The 25,482-nt window shown below is 37.8% G+C and overlaps 2 protein-coding genes across 2 annotated transcripts in view; one reads left to right on the top strand and one right to left on the bottom strand.

Annotated features, from left to right (window-relative positions):
- PHC3 (polyhomeotic homolog 3 (Drosophila)) overlaps window positions 1-13,366 on the top strand; it is a 26,948-nt gene extending 13,582 nt beyond the window's left edge. Inside the window, exons 9-15 of the mRNA XM_009699817.1 lie at window positions 1-89; window positions 1,109-1,362; window positions 2,217-2,373; window positions 6,795-6,921; window positions 8,258-8,396; window positions 8,488-8,719; window positions 13,212-13,366. The exon at window positions 1-89 is cut by the window's left edge and continues 2 nt beyond it. Of these exons, the coding sequence (XP_009698119.1) occupies window positions 1-89; window positions 1,109-1,362; window positions 2,217-2,373; window positions 6,795-6,921; window positions 8,258-8,396; window positions 8,488-8,719; window positions 13,212-13,366 (1,153 nt within the window). The remainder of the gene's footprint in view (window positions 90-1,108; window positions 1,363-2,216; window positions 2,374-6,794; window positions 6,922-8,257; window positions 8,397-8,487; window positions 8,720-13,211) is intronic.
- Window positions 13,367-23,025: 9,659 nt separating this feature from the next.
- GPR160 (G protein-coupled receptor 160) lies at window positions 23,026-24,045 on the bottom strand. The gene has a single exon (XM_009699818.1). The coding sequence runs from the start codon at window positions 24,043-24,045 to the stop codon at window positions 23,026-23,028; it is 1,020 nt and encodes a 339-aa protein (XP_009698120.1).
- Between the last annotated feature and the right edge of the window lie 1,437 nt (window positions 24,046-25,482).

Raw genomic sequence — 25,482 nt, 5'->3', positions numbered from 1 at the left:
GCCCACCCCCCCCCCCCCCCCCTTTTCCCCCCCCCCAGCCATAACCTTGGGGAATGGAGAGGCACTTAATTCAGAAGATCCTTTGTCAGGTGAGAACAAATGTCAAAACTAAGATGGCTGTTCTGCTTAGAAACTTCTACTAGTTATTGATGTGTTAAAATAAAAATCTATTGTTTTGATTTTTTTAATATAATTCAGTGGTATCCTTTTCTAAGTAAAAGAAATGGTATGAAATGTATTCAAAATCCATGTGATAGAACGAATGATTCAGTCCCAAAGGTGAGCTCTTTAGCATATACTTTTATACTGAAATCTTAACAGGAGTGTCAATCTCCAATTAATCTTTAAGTGCTAGCTGTGTGATATTGGCAAAATATGCTGACTGATCTGGAGTGAAGATTGATTTTGCAGAATCAGGGTCAGCAATTAGAAGTTGCTGTTGGAATGGTTGACTACACTGTATGATTCTTCTTGGCACCATTTTTTTTATACGCCACAGTAAAGAGCTGTTCTAATGCAGAAGCTCCCAATGAAAATTTTTCTTCAGTGAATTATGAGAGATATGCCTGTGTCAACTGTTGTCCTGCAAACTAATGTAACTTCCCCAGTGTGCTAAGTATATAAATATATACTCTCTCTATATATAGTATAGTGTGTGTATATCTATATATGCTATATGCTTAGTGGTGTTTAGTGGCTTGACGTTGTAATACTTGTGATCCTGCAGGTTACTGAGGCTCAAAGTATCCCTGAAAATAAATTCTGTCTTTAGAAATACCTCAGCTGCTCAGTCTTGAGAACCAAGTGTTTGAAAATACTGCTTTCTGCTTTTGACTTATGCATTTGTGATTTGTGTGGGTAATTAATGGCCCACTGTGCTTATAGATAGTAGGTACTGAGTAAAGGAAAATGTTTCGCTTGTGGAATAGTCTGTCAAGGAAAACCATCTTGTTTTGAAGGTAAAAATCTATAAACCATAGGGAAAAGCCTGTGTTACAGGATGATGGGTGCGGAGCTGGGTGTGTTTATCACCTCTTATTTCTAGAATTCTGAGCCAATGGTTGGACATAAGTGATAAAAACATAACACACTTTGTTATTCTTTTCAGAACATGGGGGACTACCTTCAGTGACATCATCCGTCAGTGCCTCAGTAATTAAATCTCCGTCTGATCCTTCACATGCCTCTATTCCACCACCACCTCTTTTGCTTCCAGCAGCAACAACAAGGAGCAACAGCACATCAATGCCCAATAGCATCCCTAGCCTAGAAAATAAACCTCCACAGGCTATTGTTAAACCACAGATCCTGACCCACGTTATTGAAGGCTTTGTGATTCAGGAGGGGTTAGAGCCGTTCCCTGTAAGTGTGAAAGTTGCTGTGAATTTTTCACTACTAATTTTTGAAGCAAAGTATTTTTAAGGATGGTGTTATTTTTGGATAGTAGCTATTTAGAACTTGAATCATTTTTGAAATGTTGGTTTTGACCTTTCTCCCACTAATTGCTAACCTGTTTCTTACAGCATTTAGCATACTTGTATACTGTTTGTATTGTCTTGCGTATATAATTGGAATTCGTGATACTGTTTGGCTTGCCAGTATCACTGGTACTAAATGAAAACAGATACACAGTTGAGTAGATAGGCTGTATCCAGATACAACTACAGAGAGTGATTTTAGGCTACCATTTGCGATAACTTTGTTTTACATTCGTCTGTCTCCTAGATACCTCAATTGAAGTGATACTTTAATTTAAATCTTAATTTAAATCTGAGATGAGTCTGTGTTGAAATTCTAAAGTGTTAAAAATTTGTTGCTTAAAGCACTGGCACACCTCTTACTGAGTTTGATGTGATTAGTACTGTGTCTGGTAAGAATTCCTGTTGAAAATTTTAAATCCACAAATGGACAGTTTAAACCCTTTGAGCCTGCCTTATTAACTAATTTAATGAGACTCTCATTTTCCCATTCCTTTGTATCACTAGATATAATGTGTTTCTTCCTGTATTAAACATAATTGCAAACTTTGCAGAGCAGGAGTGAGTCTTTGTGTTTGCTTGAGAAATAGTATTTAGAGCTTTGGCACTATATAATAATGATTAATCGATACGGAATAGAACTGTGATATGTCTCAGTTACAACTGCAAACTCACAAATACTATTTTGAATTATTGATTGCTCAGTTAATCAATGTTGCTTTGCTTTTATTGCAATAGGTAAGTCGTTCATCTTTGCTGGTAGAACAGCCTGCAGAAAAAAGATTGCTAGTGGAGGGTCAAATCATGAGTGTTGTGTGTGTTGAATCAGACTTGCAGAATACAAAACATGCAGACAACTCATCGGACACAGAGATAGAGGATATGATTGCAGAAGGTTTGTAGCTTTTGTTTAAATATCCTTTTTATTTTTTCCTTCAGTTCTGTATGTATTACAGATTCCCATCCTGTCTGTACTTCTGGAATCTTTCTCCAGTCTTTACACTATCTGTAATAGAAACTATTTTCAAATGTTTTTTACTAGCTTCGCATCATAACAGCAGTTGCTGTAGATGCACACAAATGTCAAGAAACTATGCACTTGTCCTGCTTAGAATACAGCGGTCTCTGGCACAGCTCAGGAACTAAATTGAGTTCCCCATGCAGTACTGGACATAATCATCATCACAGATTTTTTAGAACTCGGCAGTGAACTATTTTGGATGTATTACAACACTGTTACTGTTCAAGCTCTAATGTAGGTAGCCTCATGAGTGTTATGAAATGGAAATTAAACCATGACCTGGCCCAGAAAAGCCAAGTTATTCTTTAACTCACATTTTTGTATAAATTCATCCAAGATCTGAAAGTTCAAAATTTTTCAGCCACTTCTGGATTTTCTCCTCCACAGCTTGAGCAATTGCAGAGGAGCTGTTTTTGGTGATCTGTTTAAATTTGTCTTAATGCCAACTCTTAGTTTCATTCTCCTAAAATAGTTCTTTTGCCTCTTTCATATCAAAACTGTAGTGAGCAGAGTAAGAGGCGGCAAATACAGAGCCTGCTGCTGCCACAGGTCTGCATCGGGGAAGTGGTTGGAAAAAGTCAAGACACGTGTCCTGAGCAGTAGCAAGCATCACCATAGCTGTGCTTCAACTACTTTCCACTCCAGGCATTGTAAATTGTCACTTAATTAAAACAGTTTATCCCCCAGTCTTTTCTCAGGGGAACTTTCAAGGTAGCAACAGCAGTGGCAGTTTTAGTTACTGTGTTTTCTGCCTTGGTGAATGGTACTGAAGTGCAGTAGGGAAGTTTGCTGCATCCATTGTGTATCTCAGCAAACAAATTAGCTCAAAATTCGTTTTTTTTAGATTATTAGATTCGGATACATTCTTTTTTACCACAGTGATTTATATCCATTACCATTTATGAATGTATTGGGTCAGACCCAAGTCAGGGATTGCAGACAAGCTAAAAAGCTTGCTTTAGAAAGCATTCTGAATTCAAGAAGAGTATTTGTTGGTAGTGAAGTCAAGTAAACATGGTTGGAATTTCTGCTTAAGGCTGATTTACTGCTCAGGCAATATGTATCTCTGCTTGAAATTAAGAGCATATTTTTACTTGGAGCACTGATTTTTTTAGTAGGAGCTGGTTTAGCTTGGAAGCACATCACTGAAAGGAAATACTGGTGGGTTGCAGTCCTGCTACATGTTGATACAACTTCTGTGCAAAGAAGTCAGAAACTGTGGAAACAGTGCCTGAAAATGAAACATAAAACAGGATTTCCTAAATTATGCCTGATTATATGATTGCATTTACTAGTGTATCTCAGTATAGTCCAGAGCCCTTCTTCATTTTGCAGTAACTGCCTAGTTTAGGCAGTGGCAGATATTTGCAATGCTTTGCTTTGTAACCGTAACTTTCTTTTGATTATGTTGTAGTTAAGTTGTCTACATAGAAAGATGAAGAAACAGTTTTCACAGAATCTATTTTTGTAACTGCCTAGTTTAGGCAGTGGCAGATATTTGCAATGCGTTGCTTTGTAACCGTAACTTTCTTTTGATTATGTTGTAGTTAAGTTGTCTACATAGAAAGATGTTTTCACAGAGTCTATTTTTTGAATGTATTACACAATATTCTACTGTAAAATAATTTGAGGCCCATACCTTATTCTTCACAAACTTTCACATAGGCATGGCAGGCTAAATTTTAGAAGGCAAGCATCTGGCATACTAATAGTGGAGGGCTGCAGTGTGGCTGGAAGTTCTCTAAACCTTTATTTCATTTAATTTAAAACTGCTGTTATTTTTTTGGTGTCATCTCCCAATGAGGGCTTCCATGTAACCAGCTCTTTGAGAGGGAAGTCCAGTGACATGAAAGCATCAAGCACAAGAGGCTTTAAAAAAAAGTCATCTGGCAAATTGTATGACTTGTTTGACATTTTTTGGTTATTTTACAGCTCAATGGAGTTATACTACTTTTCTACAGACAAAATGAGACTTGTAAATCTCTTAGCTCATGGCTGTGCTTAGTACATTCGATTAAATAAACTTGCTTTCTTGATCAAGAGGGCAGTTTTTTAATACCTTGTTTCACCCAATATATTTCAAACCAGAAAAACTTTTTGCCATCTGGTGTATCTTCTAGAATATTTGAAGCTCTGTTTGCAATAGTTATTTTGCCCTTAATTTGTTACAGTAAACCTTAATTCCATTTTCTTTTCAATAGCATTCCCTATGAACTTTTCAGTATTAACACTATGTTGCTGTTTTGATTTCAGACAGTTTGTCTGTTGTTCTATGGAATTATGCAAACATTCATGTTTTTCGTTTTAGTTATTGTTCCTGACAGCTGGTGTTAGATTTATGTACATAATTTGCACACTCATTAGATGAGCTAGTAGGAAACATCCAGCATTGAGACACATCCACATATGCAGAAGTTGAGCAAAGGAGATTTTTTAATATTAAACCAGGATATGATTGCATTTATGGTAGAAACACCTAATATGCAAAAAAAAAAAAGGCTCTTAGCATCAATTTTTGCTTCACTCTATTGTCACTTTTTTCCACATAGCATGACCTGGATTGGGAGTGAGATTTCGTTTTTGTTTGTGAGAATGAGTGATTTATTTGAAGGATGCATCTCTGGTATTTAACTTCAGTTACAGGGTGGGTCAGATTTGGTACGTTTCTAGTTTCCAACTTACGTGATACCAGCTTACTAAGTTGGAGACGTACAACATGGTAATTTTCAGTCTGACACTGCTGAAGGATATGTTGACTTTAGTTATGTCTTTGAGTCCTGATACATCAGATATGTTACTCAAATACCCTTTTCAGTATTTTCAGCTCTTTGCTGCACTAGTGCTTTTGTGTTACCTTCTCAGTACAATAGTTAGCATTAGCAAACAGTTCAGTGAGTTAACATTGCTGTAACAGACTTTTACAAATTCATAGTTAAAATCTTTCAGTTAAACTCTGATACTTGCCTTTAGCTGGCATCAGAGTTTAACAAAGAGTTTAGAACAAAAAGCTAGTTTGCAATTTTTAAAAGTACAGACATGGAAGGTGAATAGCAAGAGCCAAAGTATATGAAACAGTGACTCGGGTAAATTAGAAATGTGGGAGAAATGTATGTTTGTTTAGTCCTCTGAATTTCTGAGCAGTGTATTTTGACCGTGTTTGCAGCCTCGTGGATTGCAGTTCTTCTAACAAAGAGTTTAGAACAAAAAGCTAGCTTTAAATTTTTAAAAGTACAGACACGGAAGGTGAATAGCAAGAGCCAAAGTATATGAAACAGTGACTCGGGTAAATTAGAAATGTGGGAGAAATGTATGTTTGTTTAGTCCTCTGAATTTCTGAGCAGTGTATTTTGACCGTGTTTGCAGCCACGTGGATTGCAGTTCTTCCGCTTGACCTGAATGACTGCAAAATGTTACATGTCAGTTTGTGCCAGTTTTACTCCTTCCCTCCTTACGATGTATTTCACAGATGGTGCATGGGGATAAGGATTTTTTTTCCATACCAGAAGTCAAGTTGGCTTGCCAATATGGTGGCATTATTCTAAACTACGTACAAACCATGCTGTAGCATAGACAATTCCGTGTGTGTGACGTGTATGCTGCCTTGTTGCCTTGTACTACCTTTTTTGGGGCTTTTCTACTTTTTATTTCACTGATACTTATCTCAGTGGGTGTTTGAGTTCACAAAGAGCCGGAAAACTGCCTCCTCATCTCACCACCAACAGAAAAATATTCTGTAACAGTAGATTGTAAATCAGTAGATGCTATAATTCTTTTTTTCTTATATGCAGCTTATCTTTTTTTATATAAGATTCAATGTTTTACTTGCTTTCACAAGTCCCTTTGGTTGTAGCAGTTGCTTATTCAAAGTACGTAATTTAAAAGGTTGATGCATTGTGTCATTACAGGAGAGCTTGAATTTAGTCCATAGAATGCCCTGTTCTCTTAATGAACTCTTCATAAGCAATAATTCATGAGGACTGTAACACTTGTTTTTAATTGTTCGCCACGTTTGAGGGCATACTTGGTTATGGATGGCTTGAAATTTAACAGAAAAGCTGATTAAGTTCATTGCATGACTTAATTGAAGGTTCAGTAAAGTTCAGTTTGCTCGAGATCTTTTCTATAGAGGATGAAATCTATGACTTGCTTAGCTTTGCATAGTTTTCTGTTAATCGAAATATTTAATTAAATGTGTTGAATATTTGAAAATCTTCCGCCTGCCTTCTTGAGATGAGAAATTTGGACGTAATTTTGTCATTGAAACTGATTTCTTTATGCCTCACTGCTTTCTTTAGAGGGACTGGATGAAATTGAAAATGATCTTCTGAAGTGTGAATTTTGTGGAAAAATGGGATATTCTAATAAGTTTCTGCGGTCAAAAAGATTTTGCTCCACATCCTGTGCTAAAAGGTATTCTGTCTAGTTATTGCTTATCACTATCTGGTTAATAACAATAGCACCCAAATAGTATCTGATGTTGAAAAATAAAGAAACAGTAAAACGTGGCTGCCTTCTACCCAAATTATAATGTATTTCAAGAAGATACACAAAAGGAATTACAGTAAAATTGTGGACCTCTTTCCAGAGGGTGCTGCGAGTGTTGTTGGGCTTATGGGAAGGTGAATGGGTATCACGGAAGAGAAATCCGTTACTGAGTGTTTGGAAATTGGTGCAGAGGTTCATGGGCCACAAATCATTATATATTTATCATATTCCTATTGTCCCCTTAATGTTGGGCAATGTCAGAGAAAGAATGCTGGGCTAGCGGGGCTTTCTTAAAGTTGTGTGTGATGCTAGGGAAAAAAACCTACTGTATTTATCTTGGCATAATTGAAATGCTGCGTAGACAAAAGACATTCTAAAATATTTTTAGTAACAGTGTAAAAATTCTTTATTTGCATAGAGTAAAATAGAAATATTCATAAACATAAATAACTTAGTGTTTTCTAAAGCTTCTCCTTTCTTGAAAATAATAAGTGATGCCATTTACTTGTACATGGTTGGCAGAGGAAAACGGCTGGTTTCTGTTCCTCTGAGTTTAGTATGCCGCTTTAATTTTGTTCTAGTGAAGAGAAGAAGAATTTGTAATCAACATCTGAATGTAAAACCTTCCATCATTACAGCTGGAAAATTGATGTTTAATCGCAGATGTTTTAGAAATGGGGAATAGTTCTTTTTTTGCATCAGTGTGCCTAGAGACCTCCTTTCTCTTAATGTCTGTTACTTTTTTAATCCCCCATGTGAGACACTCCTATTTTAAGTAGTGGGATTGTATATTTTGGATTTGGTACTTGTTGGGACGCTACTAGCAAAATAATGCTAAGGAGGGATTTGGCCCCTTAATTTTAAGATGGGATTTTTTGCCTTCATCCTCCCTTGACTGGGTATCAGCTAGGTAGAGAAAATGGAAGCAAAAGGCACAATGTGACTTCAGGCTTTTAGTGGACATCTTGGAGAAGCGGGATTGGACTATTTGATAAAATGCAAAGTTATTTTTGTTGTGGAAAATTTTAAAGAATGGGAAGGATGGACATCTTCCAGGGATGATCTGGATGTACTTGATCTTGCATCAAGACAAGGGAATTGAGTAAATGGCCTTTGAAGTACCTTTCTCTTGGATTTCTGTGACAGCTGTTGCTGACTTTAATTAGGCAGCATTTCTACAACACTGTAATTTTATGGTTAATTGGTTGAATTCAGTCCAAAAAACTATTAGTGCATTATTGAATATATCTTACTTCTTTAGGCACAGCCTTAGTTGCACTAAGAAATTTGGGCTGTTTACATCAGACAAGACCAGTCGTTGGAATCGGAAATCAGATAGCCAAAGTCTTGGGCGACGCGGGCGTCGACCGAGTGGCCCTGATGGGGCGTCACGAGATCATTTTCTTAGACAGGTCTGTGGAATATTTGCTTAAAACTATGGCATTGTTTTGGGAATTACAAATAAAATATAATACTGTAGTGTATTTGTACTGCGTTTTCCAGCTTCCAATTACTTATCCATCTGCAGAAGAAGATACGGCTTCTCATGAAGATGCTGTTCCAACTGCCATGACCACCCGTCTGCGAAGACAGAGTGAAAGAGAGAGAGAACGTGAACTTAGGGAACTAAGAATTAGGAAAATGCCAGAGAGCATTGACTTGCTACCAGTGGTGCAAGCTGACCCATCAGTATGGACTGTTGATGAAGTTTGGGCCTTTATACATTCTTTGCCTGGTATGTAATGTGCATAACTTGTTCCCTTTTTTCTTTTAACAGTAAAGTTCCTTGCTTTTTAGCAGCAGTGTGTTGAGGAGGTGGTGTGGTAACAGCACTAGCGTACTTGTTGGTGATAGAAATTGGAATGTGATTTGTTTCCTCTTGCTTATTCCTTCAGCTCAAATCCCATGTTGATAGAACTAGTCCCACTTCTGCTGTTGCATCCCAGCTGATGGAGATTAGAGCTGTTCCTCCCTTCAGTCTGACTTCTCTCAAGAGGTCAGTAGAGAGATCAGACACGCTTCTTCCCTTTTACACTTCTTTCTTCTCTTCCCTCCTTACTTGCTGCTTGTTCAGTAGAAAAGGCAAGAAGAGAGTTATTTCCCTTTATACAACTGAAAAATTTGAACGAATTGCCCTGATACAAGCCATTAAAAAAGAATAAGGAAGTTTCTTTTATAAAGCTAAACTTTGTTTTGCATAGCTTTGCTCAGTAACTGAAATGTAGGGAACTTCTGCGTATAGACTCTGCATACTGGTAGGCACGGTCTGTTCTCAGAAAAAATAATCTTGTCTCTCCTTATTTACAAACCTTTTCTTCAGCTCAGTATTCATAGTTACCTTTATATCATCTTCAGGTTATTTGTTGTTTATTTATCATTTTCTAACTATCATAAGCTTTAAAGTTTCACTCCCCACTCTTTCCCAAGGATGCCATTCTATCTGATCGGATACTGTAATCCTTCCAGATAACAAGGCAGGTCTCCATGCTAGCAGTCATACAAGAATTTTTGTTGCTTACACATGTAACTTGTATGTCAAAATGTTGAAACCCAAGTTTAGTTTGGTTTTTCTACTTTTTCTGGAATGCTAAACCGTTTTTCTGTGTATTCCATTAGGCTAATAACCCATAAGGAATGTGTCTTCATTGCGAAGTCATATGCATGGGTTATGACAGTTAATCTTTTATAAAGCAGGTCAGGCAAAGAATTGAATAAAGGATGTCTTAAATCAGCAAAAGTAATCCTTGATGTACCTTTTCTGATAGATTATAAACTGCAATTAAGTTATGTTATCTGCTTCTGGGAGCCTGCAGCGATGTCTGTAAAAACAAGCAAAGCTCCTAGGTTTGAGACATGGTCATTCATGTTTCTGTACTTCAGCTGTGTTACTGGAATATAACTATATCGCTGCTGCTTTGAGTTACTATTTTTATAGATTTGAGGCTCTAGTTATTGAATTAACTTCCTGATCCTAGGTTCTGCAAAAGAATAAATGATAGTTCATGTCCTAGAAAACTTAAAGTACCACATAAACAAAATTCACTTGCAAGTATGAAAACAAAAATATTATTATTAAAATGTGGTTTCTGGTTTGAAACCATTACTTTTAGAATATTTCACCAGCTGCTCGATCTGGAGGGGTTTTTGTGTTCTATAAACAAGGTAATCTTTGATTTTAAACTTTATATTTCTCTGTATTTAATGAAAATTTATTATAGTGACTCATTCCCATCTGTATTAAGGCCTAGTTTCTCAAATACTTTTTTTTAAAAAAGTTCAATTGGTATTTAAAATTCACAACTTGCCAGAATTTTTGTTACATAGCTACATTCATGTTTTCTGGCAATTTTGGAGTTTATTCTGTTCAATATATTCCCAAGCCACTCTCTGAAAAAATATTTTTTCATATGCTGTCAGAGTTGAATAATAGAAGAAACAATATAATTGACTTTCATTATGCTGTTTTGCAGTATATACTTGGTGCAGTCCATGCAGACCATCTGCCATGTTGTAGGAGACGGTGATTTGTCAGCTTTTCATAAACATTAGGGACATCTGTTTTGATTTACAGCTTTCTGCATGGAGTCTGTAGCTGAGATCTAACTGTGGAGTTGAGTTTTGTCAGGCTTTTCCTGAATTCCTCTGGAGTATTTTGGAGAAGGGAAGATTGTAGGACGTGGCTACTGTTACTTCTTCTGAGGCAAAGAGACAACAACAGTTTAAGCTCCAGCAGAGTTGTTCCTCCTTTCTTTCTTCAGTTGCAAGGTTAATGTTCTTTCACCCTCTTCCCATCCTTTTTTTTAAGCTAAATTACTGCACAACAACCAATTGCAAAAGTGCTTAAGAATACCCACATGTGCTTCGATGAGGGAACTGAAGTACATTCAACTTTCATCCTTTGCTTCTACAAAATGACTTTGATAAAAGGTATTTTAGGAGAAGTTTCGTGGAAATGCTTCTTGTCCTGCTTCAAGAAAAAAGCCTGCAACAACCACCAGTTATCTGTTTTAATAGGACCACTTTTGTTCCTAAATGTAAAAACTTCTCTTGATCTCTCAGATTCTTTGTAAATGCTATGGTCTGACAGTCATCATGTTCAGGTCTCAAGTCAGACACAGTGATACCTCCCACAGAAATACTTACTTAGTGCTTGACTTACAGATGTTTTCTCTGGTGTCTACACGTAAATAAGAACCTTTATGATAGAGCTGTTAAATCCTCCTGAGAATGGTCAGTTGTCTTAAGGTTTTTCTTCACGTTACTGGCAGCATTATCTCCACTTGGTCGCTGGAATTGGCAACGCTGTTTCAGGAGCTCTCTGACAACTCTGGGTTCCTGAAGAATTCTGGAGCTTACTGATTGTGGTATACTTTGTAGCTGGGCTGCACTAGTGCATCACTGTACCAGAAATATTAAAAGTAAATGTTACAGAATACGTGCGAGCAGTAAAACATTTTAATAGCTTTATATTGGCTATATAAATACTGTTCATGACAAACTAGTGTTTTGTTTGGTTTTTTTTTCTCCAAAAGATACCACTGTAATTTCTTCTTACAATAAATAATGCCCAAGAACTGGGCGTTTATCATATATTAAAGCTGCATTGTTTTAAATGCTATGGAAAATAGTCCTTAGTTCTGATTAAAAGTTAGCCAACTGCTACAGAGTAACTGTTTTGGGTTTGGGATTGTAGTTTACACAGTTGTAACCTAAACTGCAGAGGTTTAGAAGTGTAGCTATAGGATACAGTAAAATTCCATAATAAGAGCTTTCTCTTTTCAAATTATCTTAATTTTTCCCTTTCCTTAATAAGGTGGCACCTAATTGTTGCATGAGGTCAGTTTAACAAATCATTAAGGAAAAAAAATGGTGCTGTATTCTTTGTGAAAAGCTAACCTTTTCCAACCTTGAATGTTATGACTACTACATAGTAATAATCCAAATGAATTAATACTTGCTTCCACGTTTCCTTTCTATTTGTCTCTTACTCATTTGTAAATCCACCAGGAAATTAGACTATCTATTCTTTATAGAATTTAAATCTGAACACACAAGAGGACATGAAATTAGTCAATTGCTCTCATCTGCAGGGGGGAAGTTGTTCTACACAGTATTTTCATATCTCTGTAATAGTATACTTTTCGAACAGGGGAAAATATAAAAATGCCAAAAAATAGGCTTAACTGAGGACTAATTGAAAGGAGGAACGGAAGGTAGAGCACAAATTAAAATGTGTCTGAAAGGCTCTGAGGCAGATGGAGAGACCACTGGATTGAGAACATAAAAATACAAAAAACATTAAAAACATGGCTTTGGGGAAAGAAGCTTCAAATAAACAACTGACAATGAGTGCTCTTATTGACATTGTTAGAAGACATTACTCTGTATAACAGAGCTGCCATACAGCCAGGCATAACTGACTGTTTCTGCTTAACAGATGTCCAGAACATCTTTTGAGGAACCTTTTGTTTCCACAGTGTTCTTCAGTGGAAAAGGGCCTGCAGTTACGTGGGACAGTCTAACACCCTTTTCCTTATGTTGTAGGCCTCAGCAACCTGAGACTGTGTTATTTCATGTTCAGAAAAAGAGTTTATCATTTAAAAAGAAAAAAATCCAACTAGTTTAAAGTTGCACTTGTGAAGTGACTTACTGCTGTGCATAGAATGTTCACTCAGGTAACTGATAAGTGTCTTTATGACAGTTATGCTAAAGCCCATAAATCAAAATTCTATTTACTTAACCCAGTGGTGGTAACATACTGATGGAATTAACACCTTTTGGAAATTATAACTATGTGAATTTTGTCAGTGAGTTGTACATAGCAGTAGAATATGCATATCTTTTTATTGCTGGAAAGAACCCGCTTGAATTATGCTCTTACTTAGTTACTATTTCAGTGGTATTTTGACAGTCTCTTCCAATTGTGAGATCATGGTGATTGTTCCTCTTAATGAAATGAGAAAGCTGTCTTTGCTAGGACTTGAAATTTCCGATGAGCAATTCTCCAATAATTACAGTGTAATTGGAGGCTGTTGTAAAAATTACTTTCAGACTGTCTCGGCAGTTACCATCGTAATATTGAACTCTTGCATGTACCTTAGCTTCTACAAGCTAAAGGGATGAGCATTGGAAATTGTGTAGCTGAAAAGCTCTAGCGTGGACAGAGTCATAGCATCTAAGAATGCACATTTCTAACTCAGTAATTCTTTTTTTGTGTTGCCTCGTAGGTTGTCAGGATATTGCGGACGAATTTAGAGCACAAGAAATTGATGGACAAGCTCTCCTGTTATTGAAGGAGGATCACCTTATGAGTGCAATGAATATTAAGCTTGGACCTGCATTGAAAATCTGTGCACGTATCAATTCATTGAAAGAATCCTAGGGGGTGAACATGACTGTTTAAACAACAGTTTCTCAGTGACAGAACCGACAGTAATATGCCAACATCTTCACTGTGGCATGAGTGTTACTGTGATGTTTTGTTAAATATATGGGGTTTTTCCCCACATAAAGACTTAAAAACGTTCCTTTGATTATACCAGGTAGTCCTCTCTAGTTTCCAATTTCATGGTAAAGCCTGAGTAATACTTTGAGTTGAAGTGGGAGTTCATGAAAAAACATGAAGTGAAATATGATGTGATAGGTTTAATGTTCCCCAAGATGTATTTTATCTTACGAGTTTAAGATTGATACCCCAGCACCCACCCCAATCTAAACACCATTTAAATTGTGTTGCTGTATTCTGAAAGATTTTTCCCACATACAGCAGTTTTTGGACTGAAATAACAGAAGTGTCCACAGACCATGTGGAAGCACTAATAACAGTAAAATGCTATGCATTTAGTTGTGCTCTCCGAGTTTCTTTTAGTCTCGAGCAAATTGTTTGTAAGGGGTAGGTTGGCAGCCGGTTTTCCTTGTGTAGGCTTACCCTCATCTCTGCCACTGTAGTATTTTCTTGAAGTCTGAAAATACTATAAACCATGTAGACATCGCATCAAAATCCTCATCAGGCTACTGAAATGCAATGGCATGACACTCTTGCCAGAGGTAACTGAAGCACATGTTACTTTACTCTTCGTATGCTGCTATGCACTAAGAGGGCATTAAGTTGTTAGGTTTGTAGTTTTGCATGCTGCTACTTAAACTAGACCAGCAGTTCTCAAATGAGGGTTCAGAGTGGATCCTGAGAAGGTGTGAGAACACTTGGGGTTCAGGTTCCCAAATGTGGAGGTGTGTGGGGCTGAAAACTGCAGCCAGAACTAGCTCGCATTGAGACAAGTGTACTTCAAAGACTGGAGGTGGCGAAGGGATAGCATAGCTTAGATGATTTTTTTCTTGATACCTCTTCTAACTTGTCTTTTCCTGTAGTTCGTTCCCATTGCTGCACTGGAAGCTTCCAAGCACCTTTTATTTGTCTGCTGGCCAGCGTGAGCTGGGCTTGTACTAGTCTGAGGAAGGAGCATGGTGAGTTGCTCAGTGAGGTCCCTTCAGAGCTCAGTGTAGGAGCAACTGCTGCTGCAGTGAGGGAGCCTGGAGCTGCAGGTCGGCAGGAGGAGTGCCACTGCTTGGCAACTCTGGGAGAAATTTCTAGAGATTCTGCTTTGTCCCTCTGGCAGGAGATTTTGACTTGGCTGCTGCAGAGACAGATGGTGGGATTTTGGTGTTTCCCTCCATCTTCCCTCTCTCACGCTGTATGCGGAACAAATACGTGTTTCCCCAGGTACTGACGCTCTCAGAAGCTGCTTGGGCTCCGAGGCAGCAGCGCCTTCTCGGCCTTTGCTTCCCCATCACCTGGGTACGGATGTTCATGGATGTGTACCTTCTGTTCCCTCCCTTTTGCAGTTCCACTCCCCTCATGTACAGACCTAGATCCCTTTGGGAAAGAAGAGCATGTGTGCTGATACGAGTCGTTGTGTATATTTGAATTAAATATGTGTATGTATCTGCAAATAATGTATTTTGTATTTTATGCAAATTAATGCATAATATATCATTGTGTAGGGAGACATTCAGGGGGGCTGTAAAGTATTCCTGAAAAGAAGAGGAACTGATCTAAAGTTTGAGAACTGCTGACCTAGATCAAAAGGAGTCCATGCACATACACTGGCTGAAAGGAAGGTTTATGACAGGTAGATTAATATGTATATTATTTAACTGATGACTTTAAAGAGTAAATTGGGATTACAGAAAAATCTGTGCTTCATTTTCCTTTAATTAGACTATTGCTTTGTGTCTACTAACAGACTCTCTACCATTATCTTCCAGAGATCAACATTAGAATTACTGTTTTTAATTACAACTGTTTGAGCTTACTAATAGTAGATGTTTTTAATATTTTTATTAACCTCTGACGCTCCAAGTTAGGACAACCCATTGTTGTTACGTGCTAGTATGTGGCGCGAGTCCTTCTCCAAATGGCACCAAAGGCTTTAGAGAACTAATTGACGTCTGGGGTAATTTTGGAGGGAAGTTGCTAAGCACTTTCTAATTTGTTTTTTTCTGTCTTTAGTTACTGTTGTAAAATAAACTTCTTAGTTGAAGGTTCAACGTTTGGCAATGTTCATTTGAAAGATATTCAAATGATGGAGACAGTAGGTTCCCGTTTGTAGCATTTCTGTAAGATACACCATGTAGCATATCTGTAACATATGTTTTAAAGGATATGTTCTGTTTTGATGAGCTAATTGAAGACTAAAGATATCTTAGATATTTATCCTTTGGCTTTTGTCTTAAAGTTTTATTATTTTTATACGAAAATTTCACTGGCTAATTTTTAATCTGTCTTCTGATTGTACTGTTCTTTGGCAATGTAAAAAGTAGATATACGTAAATGTGATTTGATAATGGCTTAAGGCACATTTGAAGATGTGGACTTAGGAGTCTTATTTAGACCTGCAGTTAATCACAGTGTTGTTACATGCATGAGAATTTCACGGCTGTTTTAATTTTGCTTTATTAGACAGCTTTCAGGAGACCTTCTACAGCTAGTGTTTATATATGACTCTCGGAGATAATCACTGACAGATGCCAGGACCTCAGAGGAGACCTGATTAATGCACATCTGTTCTGGTTCTTCTGGTACACTACATTTTCTGTGGTTTTGGGAGAGCCACAGATAGTGAGTTATACTTTAAATATTCATGAATGCAGCAACTAAGAACGTGGGCCTTATGCATATTGAGAGTTGTTGGTTTTTTTGATTCTCCTTCACTGATTTTTGGCATAAAGCAGACACAGCTATACTAACCTATGCTGATCGAAATGCACATGCATTGGAGTGTTTGCCAGTATAGCTGTGTCAATAAAATCAGTTTAAAAAAAAAAAATCACACCTGTACTTAAAGTGCGCTGGAAAACTTCCAAGTGCAACTGAAGTCTACTTCAGAAGCTTTTGAATTTACTCAAAAAAGCAATATAATAATTAGAGTAGTATTTCTCCGGAACCATTTTGCATACCAATTGCTTGTTTCTGTTCAGATCGGTGAGGTTTTCCCAGGCTTGAACTACCATTTCCCATGGCTTTCCCCACAAATGAAGCTAGACCCTCTTGCAAAAGAGTAAGTATTGCAAGTTTTAATTGACTATTTTTTAACACTTACTCCCACTGGATGTGTCTACAAGAAATCCTTTTCATTAGCTTTATTTCCTGGGGTTTTGTTTTCTGTATTCAGACAGCTGCTGTTGTGGGCTACATCTCACATATTTCAATTTTCCAATATTTTCAATATTTCAGTTCCTATAGAAAGGAATACAGGATGCTGTAGGATCTTAGTTCAAAAGGGAGATAATGTTGGATGGCTTTTTCCCTTCCTTTTTCTCCACTAGTCTCCATCCTACCCTACTCTTTAATGCAAACTGTAGCCTTAGCTCAGGGAAAAACCCTTTTGCAGAGCACTGGGCTGAATGTGACTGTCAAGATTTCTTCCAATAGAATTATAACTATTATACTTGTCTCAGCTTCAGAGTTTATGTGAGGTTTTAAAGAAATCCACCTGACTGGTCAAAATGGGTATGCAGACTCCTCTGATTAATCTGGCTCCTATCACTGAGGAAGCCTGCTTTGCAGCAGAAACAGAACTCCGGCAAGGAAGCTCGGCCACTTCACTGACTAAAAGTGCTCTGGGAGCTCTCGGCTGCTCCTTGTTCAAAAACAAGTGTTGCCAATGAATTGCTAACTTCTCCCAGCCAACCTATGTTGCCTCACATTTGGCACATTCGTAAGACTTGATCACCTTGCTTATATAAGGAATAAAAAATAACCATCTTGTCAAGTTAAACTGCCAGTTGTCTTGGATCACCAGAGAATGTTTGAAGAGTTTTTAAACAGACTGCATTGTAAATCCATTCTTTACCCATTAATCCATCATTTCTCTTTGCAGAAATGAAGTTCTTCATGGAGGGTAAAACCTTTGCTAGATTTGTGTCAATGAGATATCTTGATTAGAAGGTTTATGTCCTGCAAGCATTCATTTCCTCATTTCTTTCCTGTGACAGCAGCTTTTTGCCCCCCCCCAACTTCTTTTGGACAAATCCCAAGTGGGAATCCAGCCTTTTGGATAGAACTGATGGAGTCTGTCATAACTGCACATGTGGCAGCAAGAGGAAAGGAATGGGATAAAAACAAGTATTAGATTTACAATAGCTTTTGCATCACTTTTTTATCTTCATCTTAGCTGTAAGGAAATGTTCAGGTATAAAACCATATCTTAGGTGTAGTTTGAATGGAAGTTCATGTAGTGAGACTTTGGGTGTAGTGTGTCACTGCCCAGCATACCCATTCAAATGCCTATTTCAGATGACTGTTCTCATTTTAATATCACAATATCAATGCAGAAACTTGCAGCTCAGTAACTTAAGAAATTTCTTACACATTGACAAATGTATAGCTCTGAGTGATCAAAGAATTCAGTGACAGCTGTATTGAGCCCTGGTTTTGCAAATAATTAGACATCCACATAATTTATAACATGAGTAGTTCTTCTGATTGTATCGAGACTATTCATATTAAAATTAAGCATGTGCATAAAAGCTTGCAGGGTTATTTTCTTACCAGTATTGCATAGAGATGTCCTCTTACCATATATTTAGATATATAGTTGTCACTCATTAACCAGACTTTTACTCATCCATTGTCCTAGGCTGCAGATAATGACTCTGCAAAAGAATCAATGTAGGATACTTTTTTTTAAAGTTCACCCAAATTAGTTGGATGGAGATGGAGAGAAACTAAAAAAGTATTTTGTTTTAAATATACTGTTTCTGTTGAATGCTGTGTGGGACAGGTATGAAGAGAGCTCTAAATGTGTAATTTCAATGTAAGGTGTTAATAATTTGCTTGTAGTGAATTAACTTTTAAGTCACTCTTGCTGAGCTGTAGTGAGCTGTAGTTTCAGATAGGAAATATTGGGAGGATAAAGAAATGTAAACTCATTTAATGCTTAGTTCATCTAAGCTAAGCCTAAATTAACTTCATTTTAAAAGAATCTGCCTTTAGTGATAAGAATTTTAGACCCTGTCGGTTCTATGTAGTTACATCCACTGGATGGCTTTGCAAATAGCAACATTTAAAAAAGAGATGGTAATTATGGTACAGACAAGTGCCCATTGTGTAGGTGCTATGTCTGCTTTTTCAAATTGCTGTCCCTAACGTAGTCGGAGCGGATGGACAGCCTGTACCCTGCAGTCAGAGCCTGGGACATAGACTGAACACAAAAGCAGGTAGCATGCATTACCCTAATCCAAATGAATTGGGCTGATTTGCTTTTACCGTCTTCCTAACTTTGGAGGAGCTCTGTCACGTGCCATTTCCTTCTCCATACAGATTTCTACATGTGCTTTTCACCCCATTGGGTGTCAGCCGTGTTGGCTGGAGCATTTTGTGTCCTACTTGTCCCCTGGGTCTCATGGTCAGCACTTCCATATGTATTCAAGGCCCCTATCCTAAGCTGCTGTCTAGGTTTGTGTAACCTCTACATTAAAATGTACATGCACCTGCTCATTCATTTGAAGGTTGTGCGTATTATTTACTGATCTCTTCTAGCTAAGTGGAAGGAAAAAACAAAATTCAAAGATGTGAATATGCTTGTAATTGAAGGTATGTAGTAAGCTTATAGTCTAGCTTTTGTAACCATTGATACAACTTTTCGGAAGCACAGTTCTGGGAGGGAGTCAGTGTTAAAGTCAGTTTCAAGTTAAAAAATTTTAATCTTCCAGCATATATTGGCTTTCTGCTGAGTTACCTAAAATGACTGTGTACATTAAGAAGCTAGAAGAAGGAGATCTAAATAGATTCTTTTCCATCTAGGAAGAATTAAAATTTGAGCACGATTGTGCATTCGTAAGAGTGATCATAAATATCATTTAAGTGCAATACATAATACATTTGTGCATAAAAAGCACTGTATTGTTACGTAGGGTTGTTGAAAGTCTTATCGTATTGTTCATAGGTATTAAATCAGGGTATCCTTGCTGGTGATGGGATGAGGCCAGAAGCACAAATATAAATATAATTGATCCATGAGGCATGTCTGCTTTGTGGGTGAAGTCCAGTCAGCCTGTGGGAAGACTCGTGTTGTCCTCCACTACCTGTCCGGTGTATTGGCAGCCAGGATGTGGCCATCCTCTGGCAGCTTTTTGCAAAGTCGATGTTTGAAAGAACAGTGAGATCCTCTGCACACCCAGCTTCCTTTTTAAGTGGTCTTTGTGTTATAGTGTTAGCAAACCAGTACTGATCAGAAACCATGTGTGTAAAGAATCAAGGGTTTTATTAACGAGGGCCAAATACTTCTATTTACAGTTGAAAGCACATAGAATATCTCATTAAAATCAATGTTGATTTCCAAGGGATTCTTTATATGAGGAAAGTACAGAAGTTTCTAAGAAAGGGTTAACACTTTAGCCACTGTTACCATTAATATCAAATAATCCTCTAAGAATTAGAGACTGTAAAGTACTTGAATGGTATAAGGCTGTTAGTTGCTGGCACAGCACAAGAAGTAATGTTCAGAGGAGATAACAGTAGTGGTTGTCTGTAGTTCTTATTATTTCAGATACTACTGCTTTCCTAGTTCTCTCCTCTTTCTGTCTGGCAGTGAAACTAATCCTGTTCCACAGAGTACTGGTTTATGGTTATAAGGCTGGGGTCAAGGTTTAGTGTTAGGACTTCCCAGAAGCACCAGATGAAAGAAAATGCACAGAGGAAAAGATTCGGTCGTTAGGAGGGTAATAGGATAAAGATCACTTCACAACTGGTATCTCCCTCCATAAAAAGTCAAGGAGAAAAGTGGGCTTACAAAGAGAGCTACTATTAATGTTTTTTAAAGTAGTTACTTAGCAGGCTCAGATGCCACAGTTGGGTGCTACGTGAAGGCCCGTAGTGCCACTATTACCTACTTGGTGGGTGTGGTGACAGCCCAAAGGTGGTTGCTTTTTGGCACCTTCCCCCGAAGAGTATGGAAGAATGAATTTGATAGTAATATGGTGATGTAACATCAGTACGTTAATATTTGCTTTGGCTGCATGTTGTGGCTTCCCTGTAAAAAATAAAAATTCTAAAACTTAAAATGGCCTTAGAAGCACTGCAGCAACTACAGGAATTCTGCCACGTCAGGATAGATGGGGTTGCATAAACTTTAATTATGCGTTGAGAAGCTGAACCACACTGATAAATAAAATACATCAGCAGCCTTACCCGACTTCTTGCAGTTCCAGTTCTGTATATGTTAATGAATCAGAAGGGTGAGACCAACCACACAAAGCAGAAGCATCTGAAAGTATGTTCTTGAAAATAACTTTGCCTTCATCTGGTGTTAAATGAATTTCAAATTAGGAATTTTCCCTTGCCTGCCAAGTGTATAGGGATTAGTTATTTCATGATCTTCTGAAATGCCTGGTGCATTACTATATTTGAGATATTTGCTGGTTTTTAAACGGAATTAGGTTTTGTAAATATTTTGTCAACCCCATTTCAGTGGGTGTCCAGTTTATATAAAACCTGAAGAAATGCCGTGTCCAAAAAATGTGTTTAGACACGGTTTATGCTATAGCATCTCAAGTGCTAAACAACAGCAATTACAATTTGAGAGAGCGGGGAGTGATTGCTTATAGTTGTTTTTCAAGTTAACGTTGTACGTGCTTTCCTACTTTTACATGGAAATAGAATTTCTTCCAGATACGTTTTCCAGCAAAAAGGATGAAATAATTTGTGGTGCCAAACACTTCAAACTATGTTGCTAAGCATTGCCTCCTTTTATTGCACTAGTTTTGAAATTCAGTTTTTGATCATCTACTGTCCTTTTGATGGCCTTTTTGACATATTTTCCCCAAACCATTTTCTGCTGCTTAAAAATGCTCATGTCCTTTTGATTACATCACTGAGACCTCAAACAAATTTACCACAGACTGTGGGTAAAAGAAGCACTATATGGGGTGTAATAAATCAGATTATAATTGGACTTTGATATATTGCAGAAATGTAAGATTAATATATGATTGAGATGTGATTGTGTATTCTTACGGAGTGATATACTGGAATATTCTTTTATAAGAAATTTTAGCCCACGTAGCATTAAATTCTGAAATTAAATCTATGTCTATAATTGATATATAATCATGTCAATTCTAACCCAAAATAAAATTTTACAGTTGAAGAGCACACAGTGAACTATGTAAAAATATGATCTTCACTTTGTGAATCTTTTTTAAAAAAGCACTTTCCTATTGCCAACTAGCATGTGAATGAATTTTAGATTCTCTCACTTGTTATGATCTGTAGAAGTGAAATTTCTTTAATCTGTCTGTTAATGGGTAAATTCATCATACAAATGCTGAAACAAAGCACCTTATACTATGCTGCTTAAACTTGCTTGTAATTGCACCTTCTGTTATCTGCAGATTTTTCTTAATGAGTATTCTTGTGTGATATCATTGTTCCCTGTGGGTCTGGGTTGAATGATTAACCAACCTTACAGCATCATTTACTTATATCATTTCTATTTCAATACAACATCGTATTGTGAGTTCAGTGCTTCAGAAATAAATGCTACTTCCATTTGTCTGCTTTGGTTGTGTATCGTTTATTTCTCTTCTACAAAATTAAATCAAGACCTTCATAAAACTGTAAGTTTTATGGAAAAGTTGAAAGTGGAGTATTTTTGCTAGAAGTGTGACTAATTCTTCCCCTACTGAAGTAGTCCCACTTCAAATTTAACTATTTTCATTTTAAAGTAAATTGGCTTCAAAATAAATTATATTTTAATTTAAGCCGTTCTTTAACCTTGGGCATGTATTTATGTATAGCAAGTAACCTTGTTGCTTATTGCTCTGACTGTAATTATTTACTTTTTACTATGTGCACATATACATGAGAGGAGCTGTAGCAAAGATATAATGAAACATCAGCACCTTTCCTGGAGTTGTGGAAGTTGCACATCTTGCACTATTTTTTGTACTATGTAAACAAAGTTCGTATTTCTGTAGGAATTGTAGCCTTACATTAACTAAAACAATTTCTTTCTCATTAAACAGACAACCACCCTTAACTTAAACTGACCAAAAGTCACACCTTAACAAACAAACACACTTCAAAAAATTACAGAAGTTGTTTGAACCTTTGCCAGTAGGGTAGCATGTACATCACTGATAAAAGGGCCCCAGCTTTGAAGAAGGCTTTATTGCATTTTGTACTATAAAACCTGAGATCATTCCATTTAAAGGAAGTGTAAAATTCTAGTCATAAACAAGAGGTTTAACTGAAAACTTGTTTTATATAAGTAGTGGTCTTTTCTTAAACCTGTATTTCCAAGTTAAATTCTCTGAACTGGCAGGTGCTTACTGCCCACTGGAACCCAGTGTGGAAGCACACAGTGTCCCACAGTCTCGTGCAATGTTCACTGCAATATTGGTGGATGCTGGACTTCTTTCCATGGGTCATAGCTCTGGAGGTGTTTCCTTAGATTATCTGTAAGTACACAGTCACAGAACGTCGGAGTGCACAGTTCTGTGGCACAGCACTTATTTGCAGTCTTTCCAGTCAGCAGCTCATTAACAGCTTACAATTACTGTTCCCGGTTTATCAGCTGCCTCTGTGTTTTCATTGTTAAATGGCATAAAGCAGAATTTCCAGCTGACAAATGGATCTGTAGACCACATCTCCTCTGTCAATTCAACGTCGTGACATCGACACCAGTACGCTACTGCGATGAGAAAGCTGTTGATAAAGTACAGCCAGGGGACGTTCATCTCCATGTAGGCTGGAATCTGAGCACCGAGCAACAAAATGATAATTTGAAGAAGAACAAAAGGTGCCCAAGTGCCAAGAAAACAGATGAGGAGTCTGGTCAGGAGCTGCCACTTAAAGCAAGTGCTGCTGTTGTTAGACACATAGGAGAACATCAGAACAGGCTGACTGGCAAAGGAAACTACCCTGACAGACCACAGCATGGTCGTAACTTCCTTCCGACAAGCCAGGAGAGCCGTGCCTATGAGCAGCACCATGGCACATGAGACAGAGTAGCTCTGCATGCTGGTGTAGAGACGACACTGGTAAGTTGAAAAACGATTCTGAATGTCTAGTTCTTCATAGATGGCGGGAACTTTCAGAATACAAAAAAACCCTGAAATCCATATAACAACCACAGCAAATACATAAAGTAATCTTTGACCTCTTTTAGGAAATCGAGAGGTTTGGGCTATAGCCATGTAATAATCCAGACCAGCCACAAGATATACCGGGTAATGTAAAATACCGTAGGTAAGAGAAATTATCTGAGTGAACAGGCAAATGTGGTACTTTGTAAATCGCACACCCCAGAGTGCAAAGTCCTCAAAACAGAAAATAAAAGAGATAGTCAGCAGCAGCGTGAAATCGAGAAGTGCCAGTGAAACACAAAAATATCCCATAAAACTATCTTTCACATTTTTTTGCTTAACTTGCAACATGAAGAAATCAAGGAACACTTTTCCCAGCATAATCAGGAACAACATGCAGCTGATTTCAAGCGGCTGTTTGACCTGGGTGTAGTGGTACTGACCAGAACAATTTTCACAGAGTATGGCAGCCATCCTCCAATGGTGAGAACCAACAAAGTAAGTATCAGAGGGCACAGTGCTTCATATCTGAAAAGAAAAAAAAAGTTTGTAAAAATTTACTTCTGAGTATCTCTACCAATTAGTTAATTCTCTATCACAGCAACTACCAAATTTACATCTGAATTTTCCAGCCTCCTTCATTAAGCTGCTTCACTAACACATCATTAAATTGTCAAGAAATGCCTACATTTTATGTTCTTCGAATTACATTCTGGAGAGTTAAAAGGTCAACATAGACCTAAGTTACTTTTCTAGCTACTGTCCTAAGGAAGGGTTTAGGAAATAAGGTTGACTGTGTTCATTTCCTTTAGAAAGCACGGGGGTCTTTCTGTCCGGCTGGGCAGAGGGATGGGCGTTTCAGAGCTCCTACAGATTTTGAAGAAATTAGACAACCACATAGGACAGAAATCATACAAGATACACGTGGAAATGTTACAGTATGGCCTCACAGTTCATTATGCTCATAGAATCTATGTGGAATTGAGACTGCAAAATATCCTGAAAGCAGAAAAAGCATCAACCCAACTCATCCTTTTTCAGTACTTTTTTTGTTCATCCTTTAGCAATGCGAGTACTATAGTGATAGACACCTCAGAGCAGCTGTTTTTCCCCATGGACTTCCATAACTTTCCTTATGATAACTCTTTTCCATCTGTTAATTCCTAACAAAAATGAACACAGGATGGCTTCGTGTACATCAGCAAGACATACTAAACAAAGCTGTACATGCTTTCTTCCCTCTTTCCTAAAGAAACAGGATGGTGTCAGCATTCTTAGCAACAGCAGAGAATAGCTGAGAAGCCAAGGCAGCTGTAAAAAGGAATTGTCTCTTAGGATCTCTGTTAACAGTGATTCACTTGTATTTAAATAGACACCTACATTTTGTTACCTGCTTGCCAGAGTTAGTGAGCATTTGAGTTAGTGTCTCCCGAAAAGCAGAATAAGAACTACAAGTACTTGGCAGTACAACTTGCAATGTATCCGCTGAACTCGGTTACAAGCCTACCTGGGCTTGCTGCTTCACTCTTCATCCACACAGGTACATTTCATTGTCAAAAACCTAATACGTTTTACAGTACAACTTAAATTACCCTGCCATCTGTATTTTTGTTTTCACGTATGGGATCCTGCACTTGTGTTTGCAGAAAGGCAGAAACCATCCAAAACAGGGTCCTACGACCCTGTAGGAGTCCATCACTCAAATCCATTTGTGTTATTATATGCAGAATCACCTGTACACAGGTTAGGCCTTTCCTCTGCTGTGCAAAGGCCTGGGCAGAGCAGCACGGCCGTTGTTAACGCCGCTGCTGGAACTGCACAGAGAGGACGTGGGTCCCCTCTCCTGGGGCACACGCTCTCCCCGGCGGCCGGCGGCTCCTCCGCGTCCCTCGTCCCCTGCCCTCCCCGCCT

This window comes from Cariama cristata, unplaced genomic scaffold, assembly GCF_000690535.1.
Source record: "Cariama cristata isolate BGI_N322 unplaced genomic scaffold, ASM69053v1 scaffold755, whole genome shotgun sequence".
Taxonomy (NCBI): Eukaryota; Metazoa; Chordata; class Aves; order Cariamiformes; family Cariamidae; genus Cariama; species Cariama cristata.
This window is presented reverse-complemented; position numbering and strand designations above follow the sequence as displayed.